Source organism: Schistocerca nitens, chromosome 1 (genome assembly GCF_023898315.1).
Source record: "Schistocerca nitens isolate TAMUIC-IGC-003100 chromosome 1, iqSchNite1.1, whole genome shotgun sequence".
Taxonomy (NCBI): Eukaryota; Metazoa; Arthropoda; class Insecta; order Orthoptera; family Acrididae; genus Schistocerca; species Schistocerca nitens.
Genome location: NC_064614.1, coordinates 54,890,622 through 54,910,848, shown reverse-complemented (window position 1 = coordinate 54,910,848; position 20,227 = coordinate 54,890,622). Strand labels below are relative to the sequence as shown.

Below are 20,227 nucleotides of genomic sequence, written 5' to 3'. Positions count from 1 at the left end.
TGTTATATTGCGTTTAGGAACTTTCGGGTAATTGAACATGTATCAACAATTACGGATTTCTGTAATTGTATATATATGTTTGGATGTAGCTGTATTGCATTGATGTATTGGTGGATATTGTGTGGTATGACTCCTGTAGTTGATACTATAATTGGTATGATGTCAACTTTATCCTGATGCCACATGTCTTTGACTTCCTCAGCCAGTTGGATGTATTTTTCAATTTTTTCTCCTGTTTTCTTTTGTATATTTGTTGTATTGGGTATGGATATTTCGATTAATTGTGTTAATTTCTTCTTTTTATTGGTGAGTATGATGTCAGGTTTGTTATGTGGCGTTGTTTTATCTGTTATAATGGTTCTGTTCCAGTATAATTTGTATTCATCATTCTCCAGTACATTTTGTGGTGAATACTTGTATGTAGGAACGTGTTGTTTTATAAGTTTATGTTGTAAGGCAAGCTGTTGATGTATTATTTTTGCGACATTGTCATGTCTTCTGGGGTATTCTGTATTTGCTAGTATTGTACATCCGCTTGTGATGTGATCTACTGTTTCTATTTGTTGTTTACAAAGTCTGCATTTATCTGTTGTGGTATTGGGATCTTTAATAATATGCTTGCTGTAATACCTGGTGTTTATTGTTTGATCCTGTATTGCAATCATGAATCCTTCTGTCTCACTGTATATAATGCCTTTTCTTAGCCATGTGTTGGATGCGTCTTGATCGATGTGTGGCTGTGTTAGATGATACGGGTGCTTGCCATGTAGTGTTTTCTTTTTCCAATTTACTTTCTTCGTATTTGTTGATGTTATGTGATCTAAAGTGTTGTAGAAGTGGTTATGAAGTTGCAGTGGTGTAGCCGATGTATTTATATGAGTGATTGCCTTGTGTATTTTGCTAGTTTCTGCTCGTTCTAGAAAGAATTTTCTTAAATTGTCTACCTGTCCATAGTGTAGGTTTTTTATGTCGATAAATCCCCTTCCTCCTTCCTTTCTGCTTAATGTGAATCTTTCTGTTGCTGAATGTATGTGATGTATTCTATATTTGTGGCATTGTGAGCGTGTAAGTGTATTGAGTGCTTCTAGGTCTGTGTTACTCCATTTCACTACTCCAAATGAGTAGGTCAATACTGGTATGGCATAAGTATTTATAGCTTTTGTCTTGTTTCTTGCTGTCAATTCTGTTTTCAGTATTTTTGTTAGTCTTTGTCTATATTTTTCTTTTAGTTCTTCTTTAATATTTGTATTATCTATTCCTATTTTTTGTCTGTATCCTAGATATTTATAGATATCTGTTTTTTCCATCGCTTCTATGCAGTCGCTGTGGTTAACCAATATGTAATCTTCTTGTTTAGTGTGTTTTCCCTTGACTATGCTATTTTTCTTACATTTGTCTGTTCCAAAAGCCATATTTATATCATTGCTGAATACTTCTGTTATCTTTAATAATTGGTTGAGTTGTTGATTGGTTGCTGCCAGTAGTTTTAGATCATCCATGTATAGCAAATGTGTGATTTTGTGTGGGTATGTTCCAGTAATATTGTATCCATAATTTATATTGTTTAGCATGTTGGATAGTGGGTTCAGAGCAAGGCAGAACCAGAAAGGACTTAATGAATCTCCTTGGTATATTCCACGCTTAATCTGTATTGGCTGTGATGTGATATTATTAGAGTTTGTTTGGATATTAAGTGTGGTTTTCCAGTTTTTCATTACTATGTTTAGGAACTGTATCAATTTAGGATCTACTTTGTATATTTCCAGTATCTGTAGTAACCATGAGTGGGGTACACTATCAAAAGCTTTTTGGTAATCAATGTATGCGTAGTGTAGTGACCTTTGTTTGGTTTTAGCTTGATATGTCACCTCTGTATCTATTATCAGTTGCTCTTTACATCCTCGTGCTCCTTTGCAACAGCCTTTTTGTTCTTCATTTATAATTTTGTTCTGTGTTGTATGTGTCATTAATTTCTGTGTAATGACTGAAGTTAATATTTTATAGATTGTTGGTAGGCATGTTATGGGACGATATTTAGCTGGGTTTGCTGTGTCTGCTTGATCTTTAGGTTTCAGATAGGTTATTCCATGTGTAAGTGTATCAGGGAATGTGTATGGGTCTGCAATGTAACTGTTAAATTTATTATTATTATTATTATTATTATTATTATTATTATTATAGGTACCATTATGTATTATTCAGTTTGTACAAACTATTAACATCAATAACACACAAAATGCATGTAAAATGCTTGGCTACAAAATAAATAAATTGCTCTAAATGGCCCATAAACAGGTTGGCATAGGATGGAGCCATGCAGTTGCCCATTGCTACAACACATATTTGTTTGTAGGTGATGCCTTCAAAGAAGAAGTAATTATGGTTGAGGATACAGTAAGTCATGTTGATGAGGAAGAAGGATGTAGGTTTGCAGTCAGTGAGCACTGGGACAACAGCCTACTTTCACTGCCAACTTCCCAGACAGTTTTCAGAGGAAGAGCCAGTTGCTGAGGACACCTGTGCAGATAAAGTGGGCAAGTAGCTCCTACTAGCCTTTTCCCCATCTCTACTCTTCTCCTGTGCCCCTTCCCTTCCCTTGCCCCCTCCCCCCACTCCTGCTCACCCACAGCACAGCCTCACATCACTATACCTAGCAGCTCAGTCCTATTCCCATCACGTCCTTGCATACTCCCACAGGCAGCACAGCATCTTCTGCCATCTCTCACCTGCTCTCCCCACCCACACCTACTCCTCACTGTCACCACACATTCCAGCAGATTACTGATCTTGTCAGACGCAGTTGCAGTCGAGCTTCAGCACCTAGAGACAGTGGCCACATGTGTCTAAGTTGTGTGTGTGTGTGTGTGTGTGTGTGTGTGTGTGTGTGTGTGTGTGTGTGTGTGTGTCTATCTTTATAGCTGTTATTCCATTCCCACAAGACTGCAGTCTCTGGCAGCTGAAGCCACACTGCAAATGGCAGCAGCAATGCATAATGGGAGTGGCAACTGGATGGGGGTAAGGAGGAGGCTGGAGTGGGGAGGGATGTAGGGTAGGTGTGAAGGACAGTGAAGTGCCGTTGGCGAGCATCCAAGGATGAGGCGGAGAGAGGGTAGGGCAGCTAGGTGCAGTTGGGAGGTTAGACAGTGGGCAGGAAGTGGTTGTGGTGGTGGTGGTGGGGGGGGGGGGGAGGGGGGGTAGCGGTAAAGGAGAAAAGTAAAAAGACTGGGTGTGCTGGTGGAATGAGGGCTTTTTAGTGCTGGAATGGAAACAGAGACATGACTGGATGGGTGAGGACAATGACTATTGCAGGAAGAGTTCTGTATGGCACAGGCTGTGAAGCAGTCATAGATATGAAGGATGCCTGCAAAACCAGTCATGTGATCTACAACCTAAGCTGCAACCACTGTTCTGCATTCCATGTGAGCATGACAACCAACAACCTGTTCGTCCGCATGAATGGCCACCAACAAAGCGTGGCCAAGAGACAAGAGGACCACCCTTTTGCTGAGCATGCTACCCAACATGACATCCTTCATTTCAGTGATTGCTTCACAACCTGTGCCATATGGATTCTTACCACCAACACCAGCTTTTCTGAATAGCACAGATGGGAACGCTCCATGTAATATAGCCTACGTTCCATAAACTTCCTGGCCTCAACCTTCATTAGTCATATACGAAGATGGTATCTGTTCTGTCCGAAAGAACAGACATCACCTTCATATAGTTAAGACTAACCAGCCATTGACCTTCTTCTTCTGTGCACACGCATTGCCCGAACTCTTACAGGACTCGGTAAGATTGTCTGCTGCGAGTAATGAGTGTAATGGGCAGGGGCACTATGAATGTAGTGTTTGGACATTAAGTTGGGAAAGTGGGTCTCACGGAGAGCATGCAAGGGATAAATCCCTGCAGACGCACTATCCTCTGTGCCCTCGGTGGCTCAGATGGATAGAGCGTCTACCGTGTAAGCAGGAGATCCTGGGTTCGAGTCCCGGTCAGGCCACACATTTTCAACTGACCCCATTGATGTATATCAACGCCTATCAACAGCTTAGGGTCTTGATTTAATTATCACTTCATTGTTAGTCATTGTCCTCGCCCACCCTGCCCCTTCCCTGTTCCCATTCCAGCACTACACAGCCCTCATTCCACCAGTCTAACCAGTCTTTTTACTTCTTTCCTTCTCTTCTATCCTGCTCCCCCCCCCCCCCCCATGCCACACCTCTCCTCTGCCATTTGTCTAACCTCCTGACTACACCTAGCTGCCGTACCCTCTCTCTTCCTCATCCCTGCACTCTCCCTAACAGCACTTCACTGCCACTCACCCCTACCTTGCATTCTTCCCCCTCCCCTCCCTGCCCCAGCTCCTTCCTTATCCCCACCCAGTTGCCACTCCCATCATGCATTGCTGCTGCTGCTCGCAATGTGGCTTCAGCTGCCAGAGACTGCAGTCGTGTGTGTGTTACGTTTGCATGCATATATATGTGTGTGTGTGTGTGTGTGTGTGTGTGTGTGTGTGTTGTCTATTTTTTGTTGTGTCAATCTGCGACTCAGCACCTCCACTACATGGTGAGTAGCAACTTTCCTTTTCCTATTATTATTACATTCTATCCTGGATTTTCTGTTGTTTGATTGTTGTTATTCATTCCAGGACTTCCCATTATTTTAAAAATCATAATGCAATATTTGCTAAATAACTTTTTCATTTGTTAATAAAAATGGAAGCTGAACCAACAACTAAATGATTACAATCCAATTATATTTCATGGTGACCCACTACTGAATTTGTTATGAAAGTGTATACTGTTTTATACTTAATAGCACTTCGAAATTTTCTAATCTTCAAAGGCAGCTTTTTAGTGTTTTTTAGATTTTTGTTGTAAGCTTCACAAAATTGATGTCTGGGCACTGACCTTCAAATCTTATAAGTATGAATGAAATCCTATAAGTATGAGGAAAATGAGTGAGGTACCCATGTTAGCCCCATAACACAACATTCATCAGATGAGTGACATGGACAGTTCCTCACGGAAACTCCTAAATGTTTTAGCAATGGACATCTGAACATTTTGACAATGGCAACTTGATCTACAGCATATGCTTGTTTCCTATCACCTAACTGGACTCAAGTACTGTTGTTAGCTATCACTTTCTCATTCTCCCATCCCATATTGCTACCTGTACCTTCTTATTTGTTTCTTTCCCTTGTTGTATCATCATTCATTATATTTTGCACTTTTCACCACTCAATAGTCTACAGTTTATTTCTCCCATATTTTTGCTTTTATTTTACATTTATTCTCTTGTTGTCAATCATTTTCTCTTTTATGGTTATATTCCCAGCCTCTCCTTCCCATACTTCATATTTCTTGTCTGTGTTCCCTGTCATTCCATAGTTCTCAGATTTTTCATGGTTGTTAGTTGTCAGATTCTTGCTATTTTACTTCTTATACTATACAGCAACAGCTCTGTTGAATAGGTTTTAAATAGCTCCTGTCTAACAAATAAGGCACTTGTGCCTACTGTTTTTCACATTTAATAATAGTTTTCAAATATTGTTTTTTAATTATCTTATTTCACTGAAAAGAATATTCAATTTTTGCAGGATCTTCAGCTACTATCAAGGTGGCTCCATCATCTTCTCCTCAAGGAGGAAGGGATCACATGATTATTTCCCACCACATCTTACATGTCTGTAAATGGTTCAACTGTGTACCTCTGCCTCTAAAATACTTAGGCTGGCAAATGGCCTCCAAGGAGTCGGTAATCATTGAGAGTTATGCTGGGCCGTTGTGCTGACCACTCTGCAGTTCCTGATTTGGAGTAACTCCTGACTAGTGATGACCTCTGCTGATAACATGAATTCTCCTGTTGGTGGTTACCAACTTGCAGACCTAGGCCATGGACTAGCCTTGGACTACACCTCACTGATAGGGCTCCATCACGCACCTTCAATGGAGTTACCAGCCTGGTGCTATCTCCTTTCATAAATCCCCTGATGGTTATTTACTAAGTGCTGTTTTCCTGTGACCCAGATATACTGTACAGTTGCTTGATAATGTTATTTTTCCCTGTATTTGTATCCTGAATAAATGCGTTATTACTTATTGTCTACTTGACTGCTGTTTTGTGTGTATGTTCTGAACCCCAGTACACAACAGATTGGGAAAGAGAATAATTTAAATCCTATCGCATTTTCTCCTCTCATCCACCGTATCAGACTGGCAATGACAATACAGTTTCAACCACCTCTCAAAGCCTCATTCACCATATCGATTAGTGACGATAGTAAAACCCTTCTTGGCTATTAGTAAGCACTACTGGTATATGGAACATAATTCATATCAAGATTTTTATTAACACTCCTCAGGAAAAATAACTTTGCCAATCAGGCCAAAAGGATCCTGACATATTAAGACAAAACTATACAATTACATAAAAACTTAAAAACAATTACTGATAATCAATCAACAATGTTGTCAAATATTTCAGTGGGATTGAATAACGAAAACGGTACAGTTTTAATTCAAATACTTGCTCTCTACTCCCCAAAAGTCATTCATGGAAATATGAAATATGGAAGTTTAAATTTACAACAAATGTTATTCTCTTTCCAAAAATATACTAATTTTGCATGACACTGGTTACTATTGTTGAAATATTTGAAGCAAATTTCAATAAGAGAAGCAAGATAATATTTCAACAATTGAGTCTACATATCAATCTCTTCAAAGGTTCTAAGAAAACAGTCATCAAAACAGCCTGGCCACAAAAATCTTTAGAGTGTTGTGATGGTTTTTGCCTTCTTTATTTGTTCGTTTGTTGTCCCCGGTGTTGACATTCTGGCTGAAAAAATAGGGGTTGAAAGTGCAACTACTGTCTATTGTAAATGATGTATCTGGCAGATGCACAATTGTGTTTCACAGTCTTTTACTTTCAGTGTTCACAAAAAAATGGTTCAAATGGCTATGAGCCCTATGGAACTCAACCGCCGAGGTCATTAGTCCCCTAGAACTCAGAACTAGTTAAACCTAACTAACCTAAGGACATCACAAACATCCATGCCCGAGGCAGGATTCGAACCTGCGACCGTAGCGGTCTTGCGGTTCCAGACTGCAGCGCCTTTAACCGCACGGCCACTTCGACTGGCTCAGTGTTCACAACCCCCCAATAATACACAGTTATATATGTATGGCCAGTGCACTATTGTCTAAACTTTCCATAAGCCTCATTAATAGTTTGCAGGCAAACCTCCACATATTGCTACAATAGTTCACTATTGAACATCTACGAGCTGTAAAAACCTAACCACAAAGTCCACTGTCCTTGAAGAATAGAAAGGTATGTATGGAGCAGACAATGTCATTGTTTTAACACACGGCCTATTGGTGTAACACATATTTCACTGTTAAGTTGATGCGTTGTTGTCATGCTAACCAACACAGGTTCCTCGTCTGAAACTTGGCCATGGACTGACTGTATTGTGACCAAAAATCAGGCCTTTATATATCCTCACAATAATAGGTACAGAAACTAGACATTGCTTGAAGTTAAATTTACAGAAATTACAATTAAAACTTAACTTATTAAATTCACTGAATTCATCAAAAATTTCCATCTTTTTAACAGTTACTTCTACTACAAGAGTTAGGCTGAATTATTTGTTTAAATCTTGAAATTAACAAATAAAAGTATGCAGACAATACTTTGGACAAAACTGTTAATTACTTTGGAATTAATTAAGAGCCAGCTTTGCTAACATGTTTTCGAATAGAGCCAAATAGATCCTTTAAGAATACTAATAGTTGTTCCTGCAAATGTTTATAATTAGTATAGAATTTATATTTCATTATATGTTGACAATAGAATTTAAGTTACGAAACAATTACTGATTTCACTCTATAACAAAAGATACTAACTAGGAATAGTTGAAATTAGTTAGAAAATAATTACATACATAAAACTAAGCATAAATATATTAAAAACAAAGATTCCATGACTTACCAAACGGGAAAGCGCTGGTAAATAGGCACAATAAAAAAACACACAAACACACACACAAAATTTCAAGCTTTCGCAACCCACGGTTGCTTCGTCAGGAAAGAGGGAAGGAGAGGGAAAGATGAAAGGATGTGGGTTTTAAGAGAGAGGGTAAGGAGTCATTCCAATCCCGGGAGCGGAAAGACTTACCTTAGGGGGAAAAAAGGACAGGTATACACTCGCACACACACACACACATATCCATCCACACATATGGATCGATATATACTCGCACACACACACATATCCATCCACACATATGGATGGATATGTGTGTGTGTGTGTGTGTGTGTGTGTGTGTGTGTGTGTGTGTGTGTGTGTGTGTGTGTGTGTGTGTGTGTGTGTGTGTGTGTGTGTGTGCGAGTGTATTCCTGTCCTTTTTCCCCCTAAGGTAAGTCTTTCCGCTCCCGGGATTGGAATGACTCCTTACCCTCTCCCTTAAAACCCACATCCTTTCATCTTTCCCTCTCCTTCCCTCTTTTCTGACGAAGCAACCATGGGTTGCGAAAGCTTGAAATTTTGTGTGTGTGTTTGTGTGTTTTTTCATTGTGCCTATCTACCAGCGCTTTCCTATTTGGTAAGTCATGGAATCTTTGTTTTTAATATATTTTTCCCATGTGGAATGTTTCTTTCTATTTTATTTAAACTAAGCATAAAATTAGATCTGGTAATATATTCTTTAAAATTGAGGACCAACTTATCTCTTTAATGGAAATGCAGATTACATTCCTGTATGTTAATGGCAAATAGTTAAAAGTGAAGAAGAGAATTTAAGGAGGCAGAGGGCAAAACAAGAGGGGAAGTAAAAATATCCCAGCTTGCTTTGTTGCAGTGTGTTTGATTAAAATATGACAAATAATTCAAATTTACCTAAAAAAGGAGTTCATTAAAAGGAAGCAAAAACAATTAAAGCTGTTTGATATGAAGCCAGTGCATGTCGGGCAATATGGTCAGGATGAACGGACCTGAAACTGCTTAGAGCAGGCCTGATGCACTGTTCAACATACTCCTCCTTTCCCAAGCTAACAGTGGGGACATGCCCCAAGGCAGAAAATTACAATGATACCCTGATGAACAGAGAAGCAATTTTTAAATAAAACGAGTAAAAACTAAGTCATCAGGTTACATGTTGGCAGCATAGATGAAACAGTTGTGAAAAGGCACTTAAAAGATAAGAAGGTAACTGTCCAAAGCAACTAACTTGTCTCTAGCAGTAAAGAAGTTCAGTGGCCAACTGATATTTAGCTTCAAAACTATAACCCACCAAAATATTTACTACAAGATTTGCCCTGGTAAGACGCATAAGCTAACAGGCTCCAAATAACTAAAGAAAGCAACTTTGTGATTTAGCGCACAATGTACCAGGCAAAAGAAAAGTATTTTGGATGCCATGAATGACACATTGAACATAAAAGAAATTTACAAAACCCCAATGACACACAATCAAATCACAGCTCTATGACAATTATCAAATGGGTGCTATTATGCTTTGATACGAGTGACACACTCCTCAAATCATCTGTCCAGGCACAGTGAGAGGGAACAATAACAACAGGAGGCTGAACCGAGCCTGATATAGGAGCAGGAGGGCACAAACATGCACAGGAAGCAAACCAGTCACAATTATCATGCTCCTAGGAGGGAGCGACATCAGTCTTTATGAATGCCGTGTGGTCTCAGCACCAAAGCAACAGACTAAAAGTAGCTCACTGAGCATACAAAACTGCTGAGTGATGACAAACAATGGAAAAACTTGGAGGCACCAGGACATGAATGGATAATGATGACTCACTGCTTGCCTCCATATCACGTTGGCCAAAGGAATAATGTGTCCACTCCCATCTCTGGCACACGTCCCTTGTGTCCAGAAGATGCTCAGCCAGACCAACTTAAAGTCACATGGGTGGTAGAACAAACAGCCAGCCTGTTTCCCTGCAGACTTGCACTGTCCATTCTGCTTCAGTGACTGCCTCTCCTGGAAAGAGCCTCAACAGCTCTCGCAGTAAGTATGCTGCACTCCCTTCACACCAAAGATTGTGTTCCAAGAGACATGACATGAGCTATTGGTCACTCAACAGTTCAGCAGTGTACATTTTATAATTGGCAAAGTCATTCCACATTCATGCCATCCTTTTCCATCATTGGCAATGCAGTTTCCACATTTCTTTGTCCATTTTCATCATTTGTGCTGAGGGTAACCAATGTTTTTTGTCCCACTCTTGTCCCAATATCTGTGTAGTTGACAATCATAGCATTTCCAATGTCATCTCTCATCCAGGTGACGCTCCATCCTGCCATGTGATGCTGCTCCCTATTGCATCACCATATTGCAGCCATGGCAGGCTCTCTTCTCGTGGGTGCCACTGTCTTGTACAAAGTAACTAGTGACATAACCTCAAATTTTTTGTTGGCTCAAGTGTTGATTCTCCCAGTCAAATTGCATACAAGGTTTTGCAACAAAATGCTACATTTTCGACCTTGGTCAAGTTTTGTGAAGGTTTTGGTTGCTAGCTATGCTTGCTCCATGGCTCTGGTAGCATTTTGGACCATGCCCTATCTTTGCACTGATCTCTCTTCTTGATTCTGATTCCACCCTCCTCCCTGCTGCTGCTTCCTGTTGCCTCTGCATGTTGCAGCCATGGTATGTCCTTCCTGGGTCTACCACCCCACAGGATCAACCAGCCTACAGGGTCATCCAGCTTCCAGGGTAATCTCACTTCCAGAGTCATAGTGTCATCCACACTCCATGGTCATCCAGCCTCCAGGTTCATTTGGCCTTGAATGACGACTCGCCCCAAGGGCTCCAAGGATCAATTGCTTGGTGCGACTTCACACTCAGTGGGCACCTCCAATGTACTATCCTCTTCCACCAGCCTCTTTGGCTCACCAGAACCTTGATTCCTCGTTCCTTACCCAACACTTATTTATTACTTTTCTGTTCCCTTACACATACCATGGTGTTGAGCACTCAATGGGCCACTTACCCAGCTTATCCTTTTCTCTTCCATGCCCTTGCGTATGCCACAGCAGCAAGTGCTTTTCAGACCACTTCTTGTGGCACTGCACCCTCTTCTTGTCCATCCTCATACTCACTATCCAGCAGTTGGCAGTTAGCATACCAATATTTCCAGCACTTTCCTGTTTTCCTGCCATGTTCCTTCACATTGGACCTTTCAACAGTTTTCCAGTCAATGGATGCCTCCAGCACTGTGCCTTTCTCCTCCTACATTTTCCTTGAGACACCTCCCATGACCCTTTGCCATCATGTTTCTATGACATCCTATTCTTAATCTGTTTCTTTTTCGGTCACGCCCATTCTTGCCCAATCTGCTCTTCACTGTCATTCCTGAGCCATCCATAATGTCCATCTGGCAACACCTCTACACCTTGAGTACCAATTGTGAGGTCTGGACTCCAGCTGCCATTAGCTCTCTGGACACAAGTGGACATACCATATCACCCAAGGGAGGCACCATGCCCACAGTGGACACTTGTCGATGCCGCTCCTTCCAGGATCTGGTGGATGCCACCATCTCTCTCTTTCATCACAGGAGGGAGAGGGTACAGGTTTTGCAAGGGGAAAGGGAATGCAATATCTTTGGCTATTAAGAAGTTGGCTCCCTCATCATCTCCACAAGGAAGAAGGAATGCAATATTCACACCTACTCTCTGACCAGAAAGCAACTGCTTGCACAACTGAGTCCAGGGGTGGTCTAGTCTCAAGTAATGTCCACTTCTGGCACATGTGTTTGCAGACCACTTGCACCGGAACAGTTTTTGGGTAGCAAATTAGCACAACAGCAATAATAACAAAGTGACTTGTTATTGCTGTGAGCTCAGGTTGACACCACTTCAGGTGTTACTGATGCTGACAGGAGGCATTTCAATCAACAGCAGGAGCTGCAGACAGAGTGGGGCTGTTTCTTTCCACAAGTCACATGCCTGGAAATAGTTCACACTGTGTTCCCCTGCCTATGTAGTACTTAGGCCAATGAACAGCCTTTGATGAGTCAGTCATTGTTAGATGTAACACCAGGTAATTGTGCTGACAGCTCCATGGTGCCTCATTTGGAGTACCGGTACCTCCCGACTAGTGTCAGCTTCTGCCAATCTGACAAATCCTTCTCTTGGGGGACACTGACTCATAGACCTTGGTCTTGGACTCCACCTCAGTATTAGGGCTCAGTCATACCCTTCAATGGAGTTATCAGCCAGATGATATCTCATCTACTAACTCCATGAGTGGTTACTTGCTAAATACTATGTCTTCCTGTAACCTGCATATACTGTACAGTTGCCTGATAATGTTATTTCTTCCCTTATTGTATCCTGAATAAATGTGTTATTACTTCTAGTCTACTTGACTGCCATTTCATCTGTCTGCAACAAACCCCAATACATAACAATTTTCATTTAAGTGCGATTACTACTACACATGAACCTATACAGAAATTATAAAGTTGTTGTTAATGTTTGAATGATCATTTCACTTCATGTGAGTGTGATTAGAGTTATGCAACTAGACTAAATTCTTGTATCAAATGGATGTGGAAGTGTCAATCTTACATTGTTAATTGTCATCTACATAAGATAACAGATGATGCTTGCATTGTAAGTGAACATACAGGGCCTGCACAACATTTGTTGTTCCAAGAGACAGAAAGTGCTTCTAAAACTGGATTGTTTTTATAGAAATATAATATATGTGTCTTAAACTGCAGATTGGTGTTCATTTTTAACCCAGTCATGTACATATGTCGCAATTACAAAAAACAAGATTTTTTAGAGTGAGAAGTGTTTTACATAAATGGCAGGGGAGTAATTAGCATTCTTTTAAGTAATGTTACTAGGGACTATTTCACATTGTGAACATGTGAGAAAACAGCACGCATGGACTGTTACTTTCATGTTCTTGTTCTGCATCAACATCTACATCTATACTCTGCAACTCACTTTACAGTGTGTGGTGGAGGGTACTTTGTGTACCACTGTCTCTTTCCCCCTTTCCTGTTCTACTAGTGTAAAGTTTGTGGAAGAACTATTGCTGGAAAGCTTCCACATGAGCTCCAATCCCTCTAATTTTGTCTTCAGGGTCTTTTACAAGATATACATAGGAGGCAGCAATATATTGGTTTACTCTTCTGGATAAGCATGCTCTCAGAACTTTAACAGTAGATCATATTGTGATGCAGAATGCCTCTCCTGCAGTGTCTGCTACCAGAGTTGGCTGAGCATCTCCCTGATGCTTTCACACTTATTAAATGAATATGTAATATAACATGTTGCTCTTCTTTTATATCTTCTCAATTTTCTCTATCAGTCGTATCTGGTATAGATCCCACACTGGTGAGCAGCAAGTGTTTTGTTAACTACTACTTTTGTTGATGGACTGCATTTTCTGGGGATTCTTTCAAAGAATTTCAGTCTGGCATCTGCCTTAACTGTGATTAATTTTATGTGGTCATTACAATTCAGACTGCTCTAGAAGCATGCTCCCAGTAGTTTATGGAATTAAAATCTCCCAGTGATTACTCTGACATCATACAGTCTTTCTGTCTGTGTATTCAAAATACTTACAGTGTTTATGTTGAGGGTAAATTACCACTACCTGCATGGAGCATGAGTCATTTGCTCATGAAGATCATTTATTGGCTAAACCAGTTACATCTCTTATGTCTTTCTTGATACTCTAGTAGTATTCCTAAGGAGAGGCAAGCTTCTACTACATACTGATGCAGCCATTGGCTAAGAAGTAATGTATGCTACTGAGAATAAGATAAATGTTGGATCTGGTTTAAACAATAAACAATACATGTGAGTATTAACTATTAACATACGTAGTCACATTATTTCATGGATAGGCACTATTACATTACAGACTGATTATTTGTACTCACTGCAGATTACAGACAAGCAGGTTATTTGTCAAGATACTGTATAGAAAATTCGTGTTGACATGTGGACTGTAGGCCATGAAGTGTGTGTGAAACTAGTATTGATATTTTCTTACAGACTTACATACAACACATCTATGTTCAAACAATGGAAAATCCAGGTAGGAATATCGGAAATGTAGGAAAAGGTAGAGTACTACTTACCGTAAAGAAGATATGGTAAGCTGCAGACTGGCCGGTCTGCAACTTAACCTGTCTTCTTAACAGTAAGTAGCAATGTCTTTCTCTACATTGTGACATATCTATGTTCTTTGTTCCATTCCTCAATTGAAGACTTAGTGGATATAAGATGTAGAAATGAGTTCAATGATTTATGACTTACTAGGTCTACTATAATGAGGCAGGAAATCCATTACATCTTACATTTATATTGTTGTTGTTGTGGTCTTCAGTCCTGAGACTGGTTTGATGCAGATCCCCAAGCTACTCTATCTTGTGCAAGCTTCTTCATCTCCCAGTACCTACTGCAACCTACATTCTTCTGAATCTGTTTAGTGTATTCATCTCTTGGTCTCCCCTCTATGATTCTTACCCTCCACGCTGCCCTCCAATACTAAATTGGTGATCCCTTGATGTCTCAGAATATGCCCCACCAACCAATCCCTTCTCCTAGTCAAGTTGTGCCACAAATTTCTCTTCTCTCCAATTCTATTCAATACCTTCTCATTAGTTATGTGATCTACCTATCTAATCTTCAGCATTCTTCCGTAGCACCACATTTCGAAAGCTTCTATTCTCTTCTTGTCTAAACAATTTATCGTCCACGTTTCACTTCCATACATGGCTACACTCCATACAAATACATTGATAAACGACTCCCTGGCACTTAAATCTATACGCAATGTTAACAACTTTTTCTTCAGAAATGCTTTTCTTGCCATTGACAGTTTACTAATAAAGATTAATGCCATAGATATAAGTAGGCTTAACTCGAAACAGGATGGTCATATTCAAGTCGACACGGTGAGGCAAAGAAGAGACCTTAAGTACTGGAAAGGTATGCATATGAGCACTGCCTCCTCCCCTTCCAACATCCCTCCCTTCACACACACACACACACACACACACACACACACACACACACACAGTATTGAAACACATGCCAACAGAAAATAGGCAAACATAAAATCTCTGGATTTGTTAACAATAATTATTCTGTCTCATAGGGAAGGAGATACAAAATAAGAAAAGATTAAGGAAATATTTATATAAATAAGAGGATTGTTAATGAGTTCTATTTCAAGGAAGAATAAACAACTAAAAGTTTTGAAAACTCAAATTCAGTATCTACATTAGCTCTGCTCAGGTAGCGTCAGCATAAGTAACTTCATTTATCATAGTGGAAAATATATTAAAATCTCTTTAACAAATAACTTTTTATTCTTACTTGTTGTAGCCCAAATGAAGAGCAGCTCTCAGAGCTTTGTAACTTCTTGCTCCTGTAGAGCAGACAAAAACAATTTGATCTTCTGGTCTTGGTTTATCAAAACCATATTTCTTTTTAAATACTTTATCTGGGACCTTCATAGCAGTAACATATTCATTTACTGAAAGAAATACATTTTCATGAATTAGTGTTAAAAAGTACTGAACAATATTTAATTGTATCTTTCATTTTAATTTTCAGGAAAAAAATTTAAAAATATGTCATATAGTTTGCAGTCTTAAAACATATTTTTACATGGAACTTATCTGTCTGAACGAATAGCAGAAGGTTACATTTGAGGGGGCCATCAATAATGAGGTCATGTATGGGGGAAAAAACAAGCCATCTTCTTTTTAAAGGAACCACCCTGACTTTCACATTAATTACTTTAGGAAAACTGAATATATAATATAGATGCCAAACAAAAGTGCTTGTGCTGACTGTCAATAGTGGATCCACAGTCATGAGTTTGCCTAAGCTACTGCAAAGCTCAGTGATATCACCTTTGATTCAATCTATTTTCTCTTGCCAAACTGACTGTAAGTGATTTATAACTTTCTACCAATGTAAGTGCAAAATGGCTAAGCAGGCATGGCTAGAGGACAAATGTAAGGATACAGAGGCTTATCTCACTAGGGGTAAGATAGATACTGCCTACAGGAAAATTAAAGAGACCTTTGGAGAAAAGAGAGCCACTTGTATGAATATCGAGAGCTCAGATGAAAACCCAGTTCTAAGCAAAGAGGGGAAAGCAGAAAGGTGGAAGGAGTATATAGAGGGTCTATACGAGGGTGCTGTACTTGAGGACAATATTATGGAAATGGAAGAGGATGTAGATGAAGATGAAATGGGAGATACGATACTGCGAGAACAGTTTGACAGAACACTCAAAGACCCGAGTCAAAACAAGGCCCCGGGAGTAGACAACATTCCATTAGAACTACTGACGGCCTTGGGAGAGCCAGTCCTAACAAAACTCTACCATCTGGTGAGCAAGATGTACGAGACAGGCGAAATACCATCAGACTTCAAGAAGAATATAATACTTCCGATCCCAAAGAAAGCAGGTGCTGACAGATGTGAAAATTACCGAACAATCAGTTTAATAAGTCACAGATGCAAAATACTAATGCGTATTCTCTACAGATGAATGGAAAAACTGGTATAAGCGGACCTCGGGGAAGATCAGTTTGGATTCCGTAGAAATGTTGGAACATGTGGGCAATACTGACCTTACGACTTATCTTAGAAGAAAGATTAAGGAAAGGCAAACCTACGTTTCTAGCATTTGTAGACTTAGAGAAAGCTTTCGACAATGTTGACTGGAATATTCTCTTTCAAATTCTGCGGTAAAATACAGGGAGCGAAAGGCTATTTACAATTTGTACAGAAACCAGATGGCAGTTATAAGAGTCGAGGGGCATGAAAGGGAAGCAGTGGTTGGGAAGGGAATGAGACAGGGTTGTAGCCTCTCCCCGATGTTATTCAATCTGTATATTGAGCAAGCAGTAAAGGAAACAAAAGAAAAATTTGGAGTAGGTATTAAAATCCATGGAGAAGAAATAAAAACTTTGAGGTTCGCCGATGACATTGTAGTTCTGTCAGAGACAGCAAAGGACTTGGAAGAGCAGTTGAACAGAATGGACAGTGTCTTGAAAGGAGGATATAAGATGAACATCAACAAAAGCAAAACAAGGATAATGGAATGTAGTCGAATTAAGTCAGGTGATGCTGAGGGAATTAGATTAGGAAATGAGACACTTAAAGTAGTAAAGGAGTTTTGCTATTTGGGGAGCAAAATAACTGATGATGGTCGAAGTAGAGATGATATAAAATGTAGACTGGCAATGGCAAGGAAAGCGTTTCTGAAGAAGAGAAATTTGTTAACATCAAGTATAGATTTAGGTGTCAGAAAGTCGTTTCTGAAAGTATTTGTATGGAGTGTAGCCATGTATGGAAGTGAAACATGGACAATAAATAGTTTGGACAAGAAGAGAATAGAAGCTTTCGAAAGGTGGTGCTACAGAAGAATGTTGAAGATAAGGTGGGTAGATCACACAACTAATGAGGAGGTATTGAATAGACTGGGGAGAAGAGAAGTTTGTGGCACAACTTGACTAGAAGAATGGATCGGTTGGTAGGACATTTCCTGAGGCATCAAGGGATCACAAATTTAGCATTGGAGGGCAGCGTGGAGGGTAAAAATCGTAGAGGGAGACCAAGAGATGAATACACTAAGCAGATTCAGAAGGATGTAGGTTGCAGTAGGTACTGGGAGATGAAGCAGCTTGCACAGGATAGAGTAGCATGGAGAGCTGCATCAAACCAGTCTCAGGACTGAAGACCGCAACAACAACAACACCAATGTATCCTAATAAATATGCTTTGTTACAGAATATGGTGGCACATCATTATGTTCACCAAGTATAGTGCCTCATTCCCATATTGGTGACCCTGATTTGTTTCTTCCACCCAAGAAATATGTGTGTGCGTTACCGGTTTTGCATCAGGACCCGTAAATAATGGATCACATACCCCATTGTGACTCAAACTCTATGTTCCAGGCTCATACAGTAAACTTAGACTGTGAAGCAAAAACTCTGTCTTCACTGCACTTCCTGGATTTGTGTGCACATTTACATTTACTTCATACTGGGGTTCCAGTCCCTAACCTCAATTGGCTAATGCTGCCATGGCAGGAAGCACATTTACTCATGCCACTACCTCACATGTGTTTGCAGGCTTATTTGGCCTATCCGAACTAAGTAAATGCAATTTAAACATGAAGCCACATTGTCAAATCAGGTAATTTAACCACCAATTCCATCTTCACTACCTCAGCAGCCTGTGAGCATTGTTTATCTGCACTTTGTGCATGTACCCTTTACCTACCTCATCCGCTGCTCTACTCATAATTCCACTGCCTACAGCATCCCTCCGCAACTACGTCTCTCTTCAACATTCACTTGTCTCCACATCCTACCCTGTTCCACTACAGCATATTCCTCCAAGCAGATTCCCCAAACTTCTCCAGTGGCAAAAAGTGAATCCAAAAACATGGCTTGCTTTGGTGGAGAACGTCTTCACCATTCATGGAATAATTAGTGATAATGCTCATTTTATTTATCCTATAGCCATCTCCATGATCATATAGACCATATTAGTGATTTGGTTCTCCACCTGCTTACTCAATTTAAATACATCACTGTTAAGTCTGTCATTGTTGAGCACCTGTTGCATCCTCCACCACAGGTGATGATACATAACATCATCGACAAGGTACAACTTCAAGACAGAACATCTTCGCAGCTGTGGAGGCAACTTTGAGTGCAGGCTGGTTCAGAGGACATGCCTAATGTCACCTTGTTGACACTGTGGTTTATCAGACTTCCCATTAACTTGCAACATCAGTTACTTTAGCACTCTGCAAATACATTGGAATTGAATATCATCTGTGACTGACAGCTTCTCCCTATGGCTGGCTTGTTGCCTACCTCTAAGGGCTGGTAACAGCACTCCTGCTTCCTGTCCATCACCTCCACACCCGGCTGGTAGAGGTCACACATGACCTGCTGCAGCTCAACATGCCACCTCCCTCTGCCAACTGGTAGACTGCTTCTGGCACCTCATGCTCTGTCCTCAGCTGTCCCCCTTCCAGCCCCCAACTTTCCTGAAACATCATACCGTTTGTGCTGGTACCATCTGATCTTTGCAAATGTGGTGATGACCTCTCATCCCCCCTACACTTTCCCAAAATTAACACGTGGGCTGATTTATGCTTGCAGCAAAGCTACAGTGCACCATTACTCACATCAGTAATCCAACACAGTAGCTCCTCCCAGCAGACATCTCGGACTCTGCCACCAAACTCATGTTTCTGATTGACACCAGGGCAGATGCCAGTGTTTATTCCTCCCTGTCCCTCTCGGCACCTCCTGCACTCCTTTGAGGCTTCTCCATACAATGCTAGTTCTTTGCGTTGCCAACAACTCTAACATCACTGTCCACAGTTCCACTGACCTCTGGCTCCAGTTTACACCAGAGCTACATATCCCTCAAACCTTTCATGTTGCTGATGTGGATTGCCCTGTCCTCAGGATCAAATTCCTTAAGTATTTCAGTCTCTCTCTCCTGGTCTGCATTTGGCCACTTTGCTTCATCAGGCATCCAGCACACAAATTAGTGGCTCCTTCATCCCTCCCCCCCAAGCCATCATCTGTGAGCACTGTAATATTGATGCCCTCCACTCCAACAACAACATCCTTCATCAGCTTATCACGCCGGCCGTTGTGGTCGAGCGGTTCTAGGCGCTTCCGGGACTGCGCTGCTGCTACGGTCGCAGGTTCGAATCCTGCCTCGGGCATGGATGGGTGTGATGTCCTTAGGTTAGTTAGGTTTCAGTAGTTCTAAGTCTAGGGGACTGATGACCTCAGATGTTAAGTCCCATAGTGCTCAGAGCCATTTGAGCTTATCACATCACACATCAACCAACCTGGCATGTGGTTTTTGCACAGTCAACAACCTCACCACTTTGTGGCTGCTTCATGTTGGAGGTTCAGCTTCTGCAACTGCCACTTCCTTGCTTTCCAATCATGCTTCATACAACTCAGGTCAGTGACACTCAAACTATCAATGTTTCATGTGATCAGTCACTTCTATATAATGTTGATACATATGTGTTCCCACCATGTACTCAAACTGCTCTCAATGGCACGACTGCAAATGGTACCTGCCATAGGTTATCCACTAAATAAGGCCCTCATGACAAGGCCCAAAAGCTAACCTCTAAGAAACATCTCCACAT

At 40.6% G+C, this 20,227-nt stretch overlaps 1 protein-coding gene across 1 annotated transcript in view; it reads right to left on the bottom strand.

Annotated features, from left to right (window-relative positions):
- LOC126241126 (rhodanese domain-containing protein CG4456-like) overlaps positions 1-20,227 on the bottom strand; it is a 178,867-nt gene that overhangs the window by 36,280 nt on the left and 122,360 nt on the right. The window contains exon 3 of the mRNA XM_049947979.1: positions 15,385-15,544. Coding sequence (XP_049803936.1) covers positions 15,385-15,544 — 160 coding nt within the window. The remainder of the gene's footprint in view (positions 1-15,384; positions 15,545-20,227) is intronic.